Source organism: Nothoprocta perdicaria, unplaced genomic scaffold (genome assembly GCF_003342845.1).
Source record: "Nothoprocta perdicaria isolate Ctin4 unplaced genomic scaffold, notPer1 scaffold_420, whole genome shotgun sequence".
In the NCBI taxonomy this organism is placed as follows: domain Eukaryota; kingdom Metazoa; phylum Chordata; class Aves; order Tinamiformes; family Tinamidae; genus Nothoprocta; species Nothoprocta perdicaria.
The window spans coordinates 229,358-241,603 of record NW_020455667.1 but is presented as its reverse complement, the minus strand read 5'-3'; the positions used below and the strand labels follow the sequence as shown (position 1 = coordinate 241,603).

General features: G+C 46.8%; 1 protein-coding gene across 1 annotated transcript in view; it reads right to left on the bottom strand.

Annotated features, from left to right (window-relative positions):
- Positions 1-12,246, bottom strand: part of LOC112953147 (collagen alpha-1(VII) chain-like) — a 93,220-nt gene that overhangs the window by 76,140 nt on the left and 4,834 nt on the right. Inside the window, exons 3-13 of the mRNA XM_026046149.1 lie at positions 12,005-12,164; positions 10,843-10,936; positions 9,631-9,804; positions 8,559-8,716; positions 7,476-7,605; positions 5,868-5,984; positions 5,140-5,295; positions 4,483-4,599; positions 1,963-2,109; positions 826-945; positions 203-361 (exon numbers count right to left, since the gene is read on the bottom strand). Of these exons, the coding sequence (XP_025901934.1) occupies positions 203-361; positions 826-945; positions 1,963-2,109; positions 4,483-4,599; positions 5,140-5,295; positions 5,868-5,984; positions 7,476-7,605; positions 8,559-8,716; positions 9,631-9,804; positions 10,843-10,936; positions 12,005-12,164 (1,532 nt within the window). The remainder of the gene's footprint in view (positions 1-202; positions 362-825; positions 946-1,962; positions 2,110-4,482; positions 4,600-5,139; positions 5,296-5,867; positions 5,985-7,475; positions 7,606-8,558; positions 8,717-9,630; positions 9,805-10,842; positions 10,937-12,004; positions 12,165-12,246) is intronic.

The window sequence follows — 12,246 nt, the reverse complement described above, 5'->3', positions numbered from 1 at the left end:
GCACTATCTCTGAGGTGGTGAACAATAATTTGCCATGGATGGGTATGCTCTGTCCATAACCAAGACCGTTAGACCACCATCTTTCCCTGTCTCAGAAGAAGGAGAGAGGAGCAGGATGCCTGGTGTGGATGCCTTTTAATCAGTCATTTTACATTTACACTCCATGAATGTAACACTACTTGAATGTTCTGCCCGTACTCACACGTCCAGGCTGAGGTTGTGATCCCTGGTCCTTCCACTGAGCCGAAGAGCACGTAGAGGGAAATCACATACTCGGTATCGTGGGCCAGGTTTCGGAGTTGGTAGGTTGTGATCGACTTGTTGAGAGCCAGTTGTCGAGGACGGTCTTTGCCAAGGAATTCTTTGGGAGGGAGAGAAAAATAAAATAGAAATGGATGAAGACTGAGGAGCCTGGAAAACAGTATGGTTGCATATTGGGAAAGAAACATATTCACCCTACGGTCTGTCTCAGCCTGGGTGAAGCTCTGTTCTGGGACATGCGTGTGCATGTACATGCATGTGTTTGGGTGAGAGTTACCTAATAAACTGGGCAAGAGAGAGTTTCCTTGAGGGTCACATCTAGGATTGAGGATTGGGACAAGGTAGTGAAGGACTCTTGCACCAACTGGGACATGCCCAGCATTAGGGTTGCTTTGGAGGTACTGCTGACACTAGCTCAGGTCCACAAGTAACACCTGGTTTCAGTTCATGTCCTTAAGCTGGGACAGGCTGCTCAGCCCAGCTGCAATCCCCTGACATTTCCAGTTGCATATGTCCCTGTGGGGAGGTGTGGGTGATGTAGACTGGAGGAGAGCAGGATCTCACCTTGCGTAGGACCCCAAGCCATTCTGTACCCCGTGGCCCCAGCAACAGAGTCCCAGGAGACCAGAGCGCTGTTGGTGGATATCTCAGTCACTTTCAGCATCTGGACAGTGCTTGACGCGACTACGAGAGAATAGAGTTGCCAAGTTGCATCAAGGTCCCAACAGACGGGGTGTTGACTCCAAATGACACTGGTTCTGAGAGCAGACAGCCTGGCTTGTAAGAGACAGCAAGCAAACGGATTTCTGTGATCCATCTGTTGGCCACAAACCAACGGTGATCTTGGCTGGGGCTCTAGGGCACTGCTGTGCCCAGCAAGAGCTATTTGGTGCAGCAATGCAGGACAGCGTAGTCACTTCCAGAGATCCCACAGAAGAGATGGAAACAACTAGCCTTTCCTCAGTGGACTTTAAGGCAAAGAAAAGTGGGAAGACTGACAATTTCTCTGCCTCTTGATCTCAACATGAAGCCACACTTGTCCAGCAAGATGCCTCACATTATGGTGACTTTCTCCACCCAGATATTCTCTTCCCTTACACATTTGGGATCTTTCCAGCACTGCTAATGGAGTCCACATGTTTCTGGTCGTTGTGACCATACTGGCTCCCCACTCCTTGGTGTGACATTGCCACTCTACAGTAGGACATGGCTGAAAAGCAAAGAGGTAGGAGCCCCATATGGGAGACAGAATAAGCTCCAAACAGGTGTCTGGTCGCATGGAGAAGAAAAGACTTTGGGGAAAACACTGAAAGAACATCTCAAAGCCAGAGTAATCCAACTTCATCAGATTCTTCTGTTCACTATATTCACCCTCAATCTTAATCCACCCTCAATCTTTAGAAACTCTAAAGTTAAACCCACCCCTTTTGTTGTCTTTGTGCTAGCCCCATAGAACAGGAGCCTTTCCCAGTGTTTCCATCAGCTAATATGGACCCTGCTCCTCTCTGTCTTTTCTCTCCAGTTTGAGGCCCCTTCCCTCCCCCTAATTCATAACCCATCCGCACATCTGGGCCCTACCTCAGCCTCAGCTTTCTCCAGCACTTCCCCAGATCTTTCCACAAGGATCTGGCACAATGTCATCCCTGGACTGCATCCTCTGGATCGGTTCCCTCTATCTCATCCCTGCTGCAGGACACTTACCAGTGGTTGCTTTTCTGATCACTACCGGTCCCTCAATATCTCCAAAGATGGGGTTGATGGTGACAGTGTATTCTGTGCCAGGCTGCAACCCCTGGATCATGTAGTAGCTGTAGATGTTGCTGAGATTCACATCCTGGATGGTGCCCTCTGCAGAAGGAAACAATGGATGAGCTCTCTTGGCTCAGACTAAGAAGGATCATCTGCTGCTGCACAAATGACCATCCAAAGACTACACAGCAACAACTATAACTTTGAACTCATTGCCCAGACGTATAACTTGGTCTTGAGAGAAACAAGAAGGATGTTTTACATGTATTTGGGTGACAGGGCTGGATTCCTTCCTCCACAGGTGTCTCTACTCCATTCCACCTTGGTTAAATGAGATTAAACAGCATATCTTCCTCCTGGCTTGTGTATGTGCTGGTAATGTCCTCAAGGCAAGGAGCACAGGGACACCAGAACACCATGCACAAATCTTGGCTGTGTTGCTGATTTCTATATGGTTTGAAATCACAACTGGCTTCTCGAACAGGCCTCAGCAATTACTAACAGACCAGGATATCTTAGATTTTTGCAGACCAAAGAAAACAAAGTCACCAATGCATAAATTTTTGCATGTGGATATTGCGAGCAGTCCTGTAAGAAGGTCCCTACTCTGCCCAACCCTGTGTGACTCAGTGCTGCCCAGCCCCTGCCTTCCCTGCAGGACATGGGAGCTGACTGCTGCTGTACGAGACATTTTCTCAGGGTTAATCCTTCCTTCGTATCTCTGCTCCAAACTACCAGCTGCTCAGCGACACATTTCAGCATTGCCCCGGAGGGAGACAAGGCTGGAGAAGGTCAATACCTACCTCCTGAGGATGGAGAAGGTCGATACCTAACCCCTTGGGGATGACACCCTGTTTTGCAGAGGGACAGGCTGCAGCAAGCATGCACTTGAAGGAGGGTTGCTGCCATCTGCAGTTTGGTCACTGGAGGGTGCCATGTCCCCATGTTCAGCTCCAGCAGCACTCCGTGCTCCTTCCCCCTCTCCCACCCCACACATGGATCTTCTCTCCACATCAGTCACTCATTTATTTTGATCTATCCTCTGTCCTGGAAGTCAGAGAAGAATAAAACGAGCTCCTCCAGGCCTTGGCATGGCTGGCCAGGGATGGACATAAGGTGTTTATTTTCCTCCTCAAAACCCTTCTATGCGGGGAGAAAAGGCCAAGAAGTCATGATAATCTGTGTATAACAGCATGGAGTGAAGGCATGTGAGCCCCCATTGCCCTTCACTGTAGAGCCAGGCACCAGGGAAAGCTGGACAAGGAGAAATACTGTGATTTACTGTTGTGAAGCAGGGCTGTGCTACCCATAGACACTCATCTTAGCCTCAAAGTCAAGGTGCCTGTAAAGCCTGACCCTGTCTGGGACCACGGGAGCAGGATCCCACAGCCAGCACGATCCCTGTCCCCTCAAGAAGGGGTGTCCCTGAGTGCTCCTTGCCCCAAATATGCCACAAAATGAGCACTCGTGTGCTCACTTCCAAGCTGGGATATAGAACAAGGCCTGGGTAAACAGCTGAGATTGGGGTGTATCTCGAGATATACATACCTTTTTTGAGAACCATTCATTACTGGTTCATTACAAAGCAATAAAACCAGTGTTGTATCATCCCCATAAAGATTTTTCCCTTCTGGTGACCTTCCGAGCTGTTCTCCAGCTAACCTCCCACTTCCCCCGGTGGGAGATGCCTCTATTTCATAAACCAGGCTGCTGAGCCAGAGGAGTGCGTGCTATTTATTCCAAGTCTATGATGGAGCCCAGGTGTCCTGACATCCCGCCTTCTCTTTGAATCACAGAAACATCCATCTCCCAAGGCCAAAATATGCCATCAAACCTGAATTTCTAACTTCCACTCCCCCGCACCAGCAGTGATAATGTTTTTAGGCTAAGGGCAAAGGAAAAACGCCAGCTGCAAAAAGCAGATCTGTCTTCCAGCATCAAAATTTAACTGAGAATTTAGATGCATTATGAGATGCTGCATTTCAAAGTCCGGTCTTGCAGCTGCAATGACAACATCAACCATTACACTCCATCATCTGGGCCCCAGTGCCCCTGATAAGAGGTAACCCCAGGTCCATGGAAGCTGTGGGATGTGCTGCTCTGCACAGAGTACTCTTCTAGCTGCACTCCAGCGATTAACCCTTTCCTGGGCTACACAAGCCCAGTAAAGCTGGCACTAAGCCCATGCAAAAAAGCTGGCTAAAGGATGCCCCACTTTGTACATACCAAGAAGGGGCAATTTTGCAGTTTATCCATAAAGCTCCATGTGAAGGCTCTCCATTACAGGTGGCTACCTAATTACCATGTGCAGAAAACTCCATTAACCAGGGCCCAACAGGCTTGGCTCCCTCCAGCTTTTTTTGGCCATTTTGGTATCTCAGAAGGCATCAATGCATGCAGGAATCATTGCATAGCTCTTCTCCTCAGCTCTCCAACCATCAATGCATGGATCCCTGTTTCCCTGGACTCTACCTGCCGACATCCAAGTGAGCCTGTAGCCGGTCGCTCCCCGGACTGGACTCCACCTGGCCTGGAGGGTGTCAGTCGTCTCGTTCTGCAGCAAGATGCTTTTCACAGGCAGGAGCTTCACTGGAAAGAGGACAGAGAACAAAGCTTTCAGTGCAACTGCTTGCCAGACGATGACTTTGCTGGCTGCCATCCCTACATCTCTGTTCCTCCAGCCCATCTGTCAGTGAGAGAGGGATTTCTAAGGGCTCCTGCGCTGCCTGGCAGGCTGAAGGTTTCTTGTATGAGACAGCTGTCTGGTCTAGGAGCAGTGAGGAAAATACACACATCTGTGACCATTGCTCTCCAGGACCCATGTCTGGAGATACTGAGGTCTGAGGTGAGAACATGAGGAGTGAGGAAGGCAGCAGCATGTGGGGCAGGCAGGGAAGGACTGGGCAGCCAGCAGGGGAAGGTTTCTTATGGAAAACACATGGGTAGGCTCTCAAGTGGCAGAAAATCCTTGGCCATTGCAATCTGCCCATGTTCTCCATAAAGCCCAGGTTCTGAATGAGCTATCTGGTAGCCTCAAGTGGCTCTGCCAGTTGTGGGGGATTCTCAGTAGCAAAAGGTGTGAGCACATCTCTCACTGCAATGACACCACGGATGGGTCAAACCTCTTACATGTTCTTCCCATGGCAGACACGGGCTGGCTTGGTCCCTCAGGGTACATGGCGTAGATGCTGATGCTGTACTCCCTATCCTCCTGCAAGTTATCCAACACGTGGGAAGTGGTGTCACCCTGCAGAACTTGCTCGTAGGTCATTCCTGGTTTATTGGCTGAAAAACCAAAGAGGAGAGTGACAGTGAAGAACAGTACTGTTGCCTTCCCAGTGCCTGAGGTCTAGGCTCGTGACAATGTCACCACAACAAGGTGAAGAGCACGCACAGAAGCCAGTTTGAATGCATGGCTGAAGTGGTTGAAGGTCCCCAACCTATGTACTTTTGCTCATGCTGTAGCTTAGGTTTGACATGTCCACATGGTCCCCAGTCTTGCAGATCACCAAGACGAATGTAGGGGGCAAATATCAAAAGCTTGGACTTATCTCGTGTCCACACCTAAGCACCTGAATATGAACAAAATCCATAGCAGATCTGGACGTAGTAGTGCAAATGGGTACGAGACCTCCATGACATCACCCCCTTTTGGTCCTTCACAAGAAAGTCCTTCAGAGGATGCTCCTACTGGAGGAACCACACTGACTGGAAAAGGCAAAAAATGGTCTGCTTCAAGATAATGAGCACTGTACTTAATGATGCTGTCAGGCCCTAGATAAAATGTGACCTTTCCTGTTCACAAGACATTGCTCATTTTAAAGATAACTGAAATAAAACTTAAAATCTCAACTCACCTCTAGGAATGTAGATCTTGTAGCCTTCCAGCTTGCCCAGGGCGGGTGTCCAAGCCACCTTCAAGCTAAAAAGTCCTTCTTCTATCACTCGAAAATTAGTGACTGGAGGGATAGGTGCTTTGGGGTACAAAAATGATGGAGAAATTTATGGGACATTATTGTACAAACGTACCACATTAAAGACTCCTGGAAAACCTTTTGTTTTTACTGATAAAGGACACAATGGTGAGCCAAAACTGCCCTCCAAACATTAGTTCTCCCTGTTCTCTCAGCCATACCCTGAAGAGCAATCTTCCCTCCTCTGATACCCTGGCCTGCCTTGAAAAATGAGCTGAAACGTCCCTTTGGCAGGGTGCTTGCTGATGTCCTCTTTGGGTGGTGCTGGGGACCATGAAGTGTCTACCCACAAGGCACTGTCCTACAAGCAGAGAAAACTCTGCTGCATTTTCAGGCAGACTGAGCAAAGCCACACAAGGACAAATGGATCAAACACTCCTTGTGCCTATGGATGCATCTCTCACAAAGAGGAGCCCATTTCGATCCAGCCAGCCATGGCAGCCAGATTTATGGCTTCTGCCTCTGGCTTCATATTGGGGATATTAAGAGAAGAGATCAAATGATTTTATTTCCACCCATAAACACATTCCATCTCATTCTTGGCAAGTACATACGAGTCAACCTCATTGAGGCTCTTTATTTATTCATCCTGTCTGAGATCTTCCCTCAAGAAGACAAACAATTTAGACATCACAAGGAAAAAAAAAAGAAACAAAAAAAAAGAAGAAAGGAGTAATTCTCTTTCAAGCCCCTCAGGCAAAGCAAACTTGGTGCTTCATGCAAAACAGAGCAGCAGAATTAGTGCACCTCTTAAACAACAGCAGTACCAAAACTTCTCCATCAAAACCTGCTCTATCCGCTATACCTGACCCAGTGTCAACAGGTCTTCAGTCTAGAGGAAAGCTGGCCCTTTGTTTCCAACAACCTTGTCCTTAGTGATGTGATAGCAAAGAAATTTGGCATAGCACACTGCAACTTGGAGGAGACCCAGCTCATTCCATAGGATCAGAGTTCACCATTTGGGGCATTTCCTAATAGCCTTGGCCATAAAATTTGATCTTCTCCTGGACTGAAATGAAGCCCGACTGCGAACCCAAAGCTTTCAGACCATCCATTTCCAAACAATATCTGTTTCTAAAATTACTGTCTTCAAGAGCTTCTTTTATTCTAGGTATATAAGAGTTGCTGAACCCTAGTCTGGATTCATAAATTCTGAGCAGAAGGGATGGACTAGATGATCTCTAGCAGTCTCCTCCAACCTCAATCATTCTGTGATTCTGTGGTTAAATCAGATGGTAGGAGCTACCCAGCAAACATCACCCTGTACTTCCAAGGAGCACACATGCCACACACACACACTCCCCAGACCCCAGCATCTCTACACAGCCTCACTCTGCATACGCTCACACATGATTCACCATGGACATCTGGACAGGAGATGTCCCATCCTTCCCCATCACCCCTGGCTCCCCACATGTATAGTTTCTGGGAGTCTTTCTGGGCCCGTATGGACAAGGAACATGCAGGGATGATTGCAGGACAGGCACTCACTTGTTTTACCCTTGACAGTGGCCAACTTTCCAAGGGAGTCTGCATAGACAGCCTGCACCGTGAAGACATACTTGGTGTTGGGTTTGAGATTGGTGACGAGCACAGTGTCTTTGTCACTATCCACCACAATCTGTCACACACATGAACAAAGGACATAATGTCACCTCCATGATGGTAGAAGACTATCATGTTTGCAGCAGGTTAGGAGCATCACGCTGCTTCTCTGACACAAGTTAACTCCCGTGAGTAGCAGCGACCTCTTAAAAGGCACCAATTTAGAATATTGCAATTGCAGTCCTCGAATGATACCCATGTTCACACTGGATGTGGCAGTGACTCTTCAGAGCTCCTCAGTGCTTGTGCCCTGATCCAGGTGCAGACAAGTTGGAGGGAGGTTGTGCTGCACAGGACAGAGTCAAGAGCAGGTTTCATTGGAGAGTCTAGAAAAGACCCCATGAAACCAAAAGCATACACAAGGGGTAAATCAGTTTGAAGGAAAATGAAGGAAAAACAGCCACCTTACACAAAGAAAGTTTGTTTTAAGCTGATGGAAAGAGATTCCAACTGAATGCAAGAAAAAGAGAGGTGGAGATGCAACTTCAGTGTTTTTACAATATTCCTATGAGATTCTGAAACAGACAAGGAAATTCATTCCTGTTAAATACAATCTTAATAATTAATAAAATGAATAATCTTAATCTTAATATTTTATGCTTTAATAGCTTTGCGCTATTATTAGAAATCAAAGCTTTAGGCTGAAATCTATTCTTCAGTCTTGCTCTTAAACTTTAGGCAGTAGCTGATCCTAAGCAAACTGACAAACGCTGTGATATCCCTCACCCAACAAGCTTAACAAGTCTCAAACCAAACTACACAGAAATCTCACCAGGAGCCCATGTCCTGGACATGTCATTCAAGCATGACCACGGAGGAACAAGGGATGCTACCAGGTAAGCTGGAGCATGCTCCTTATCAGTCCCAAAATACACTATGAGAGCGGAACTATATTCTCCTTGAGATGGTGGCACTGGAAGCTCATCCCTTTCAACCTTGGGCATCTGCACAGCAGCAACACAACTCTACCTGTCGCTGGTCCTCCAAAACCAGCTGCCCCGTAGGGAGCAAAGGCTGCAGGTGGACGTGGTACCCCGTCACTTTGCCTGTAGCTGCCATCCACGTTAGCCTCAGCGAGCTGTGGCTGCGTCCGCTGACAAACAAGTCCTGGGGACCGAGGATCTGAGCTGCAAGAGGAGAAAGGAAAGGTCTTTGATTTGTGACGCCAGTCATCAAGACAGTGCTGGATGTGTGCAAACCCTTTTTTATTGAGATCACCATAATTGTTGCACATATTGAGATCACCATAGTCGTTGCCAACTGCTGGACGGCACAAGAAGGGAAACCAAAACTAGTTCTGGCAACATTTCTTTCTGAAAACCTGCTTAATGTGTAGGGCATCAACTCCTCTCTACATTCCTCTTCATTGCCACCAGAGCTTAAAGTCTGTATGAGAAAAAAGAAAAAGGGAAGCTCTGAAGTGCTCAATGTTGAAGAAGAGAGAAAGAAAAACAGACCCTCTGAGGACTTAGGACTCATGCCAATGGATGACATTCTTCCAAGCCCTGCCCCCAGCTGTCAACTCATCTTCTCACAAGTTTGTGTGCCAAGAAGTAGGGCAGCAAATCATTGCCACCCCTGCAGGTTTACTGCAACATCTTTATCTCTCTGGGGAGAGATCTAGGTTTCTGTGGAGGTCTTTTTGGCTGCTACATGCAAGCATTAGAGTCTTCATTCCCTGAAGAAGGGAAGAACTCTCTTCCAGAGTTCACTATGACAGCCCCATCACAAGGGTCACCAGGAGGCAGAACAGTGTCCTAGTGAGCAACTCCTGCCCTTGGCTGAATGGGCAGTAAAAGATTCAGGATCCTGCATCACCAGATGAACCATGGAGACAGACACAAACAACATAGGCAGGACTACTCCTGTGAGCAATAGGTATTTCATGCACTCATTGATCCTCTAGGACCATCCACCCCAAAAAGGTCCCTTGTACTGAACAGAGGCGACACACAAGGTCCATCTCCATGGTATGGCTGGCACTTCCAGGGACAGAGAAGATGGTTCTAGCAGGTGAAAAGCAGGATAAAGAGAGATGCACCTTGCACAGTCGCCTTGATGGGCTGTGGTGGCTCTGAGGCAGTGAAACAGAGTCTTCGAGAGAGTTTGGGGGCCACGTTGTGGAGCAGGTGGAAATCATCAGCATAAAGCACATGCTCTTCAGTAGGCTCAGAAGCTATTTTGTTCAGTTCATTCTTATCAGCATCCTTAATTCCTAGATAAAGAGATGAGGAAAAGAGGAGCATCAGGGCCCATCACTGTCCTAAGCCACACATTGTCTAGAGCAAGCAGAAGCTTTACAGGTGTGCTGCTCAAGGTAAAGGATAAAATCAAAGAATGGAGACACAAGCTAAACAAGCAATGATAGAGCTGATGAAACATCTTGTTTCAGAGAAAAAAAGGTCAAGGTCTTCTCCAGAAACATGTCAGGGATGGTCCCAGGGGATTCGGTTGTGAATGGGCTGCTTGGGGTTGAGAGAGAAAGAGAGCAGGACGGGATCCAGTCTTCCTGTTTTCTGTTAGATACAGAAACATTTCTGCCTTCTGGAAGGAGCAGGGAATGAGTCCTTAGGAGCTGCTGAGAGTCATGTGAAGATTGTTACTTTTTTTTTTCTTTTTTTTTTTTAAATTTGGAATTTCACAAAAAAAAAAAAAAGAAATCACCGCTCAGTTTCATCTTACATTGGTCCAAAAGGACTTGTTTGCTCTCCATAATGACATCTCCCTGCCTTCCCCATCCCTTCCTTCCTGAACTTCTTTTGTCAGTGCTAGGTTTGACTTGTAATAAATGACTGTATCTACCTTTTGGAAGCACTTTTTTTTCCCTGCCCATGGAAATATTCTGAAGGACATTTTTAGCATTGCTAAAGTTGGATTTCAAACCCCATTAACAGAAACCTTCCAAAGTATGAACATTTCATTTTTGAAAATGTCACATCAAAACATTTTGACTTTTATGGAACTATTTATCGAACTCCTCCTGAATTCGTAAGTGGTTTTGACAGATGCAAAACTGCAGATTGCCACTGAATAAATCAGCTATTGACAACAACAACAAAAAATCCCAGCATAGCACAGATGCAATTTCCCTCTATGTACAATAGTTGCTAGAGCCTCAGCTTGGGCTTGTGCACAGCACTTAGAGATGGACATTTTCTGCATCGAGACTCTTTCCCAGTGCATAACTTCTATGCTGGTGCACGCCAAGTATTTGGTAGCAGCGCTGCAGCTACCTTAGTATGTCAATACATACCTACAGCAAACACTGTCACTCCACTGTTCCACAGAATGAGGGCTTCATCTTCAAAGGAATCGCCCGATTTACCATCTGTGATCAAAATAAGTATCTGCAAAGAGTTGGAGTTAGATCCAGACAATGAAAGAGCAAAACATGAGGAGTCTGCAAAGACAACTGAAGTATTTTCACATCTATGGCTCATTCCTATAAAAGGATAAGCGCTCGAAAACAAATCCTTTGATAACCTGTATCTCTCAAAATTAAGTTGTACCCCACTCAAAATTAAAAGGGATCCCACTACCACACCTGGAAGCAGGTAGTTACCATATCCCACCTGTAGCATCACGTTCTCCCTCCTGTTTTGTTATCCAAACCAGATCACACGGACTGCATGGATGATGTAGATCACATCTGGCATGCAGGATCTCAGAGGAGGGGAGAAGGTGCAGCACCAAGCTGCAAACATGGAGAGTCTGTGCCTGGCCATGCGAGAATGGGAGGTGAAACGTGGCTAGAGTAATTTCAGGCTCAATGAATCAGGCATATCTACTCCTTCCTTATTGATTTCAGGGTTGCTTGCCAGCGGAGCAGAGCAAACTGCCTCTTACAGGTCTGCCAAGCAAACTAGAAAGCAGGGCCTTTTTTTTAGTATTTTCAGAATTAAGAATCCCTTAAAAATGATGAAAAAAATTATTTGAGGAAGCAGGTGACTCAGAGATATGTCTGCAGGTAGATACTAAAACATGTCTGCTACTTAAATAAGATGTCAATTGTATTGCCACACTGTGTAAGGGGAGTGGATGTCTGCATTCCCACAGAGGAGGCACAGGCGCCAGGACTTGTCTCTCTCTCGTGTCTAAATCATGTCCTGAGGCCATCACTGTGCCTGACAGTGTGGACCTGCTCTTTCTGCTTACACAGCGCGTGCCCTGAATTCACGTGTTCAGCTGGAGGCGCTAAGGCGGGAGCACTGGGTCTCTCTGCAATAAGTGGAGAGCAAGAAGCATTTCCAGAAGTTTAGCCAGTTAACCTGAAATGAGCTCCTACCTCAATTCCAAATCTAAAAAAAAATGATAAAAAAAACCCAACTGGCTCCTTCCACCTTCAGGTGAAGCAGATGGAAGTCTAATAGCTTCAGAGGATCACACTAGTGAAGACATCACAGAAGGTGACTTACCCTCGCTGCATCCTCCCTCATCATGGTAGGGTGAAACACGGCACGAGCCACAAATGCCAGAGCAGACCCTGTTTTTAAAGTGCCCCCTTTGAATGAGAGATCCTGAATGGCCACCAGCATTTCTTCAATGGTTACGTAATCTGTCAGCTCAATACTCATCCTGGGAATGAGAAATGGAGGGAAACAGGTGAATAAAGAGCAAGGGGACTCCATTGCTACAGAAAGAATACATCCTTAGTGGT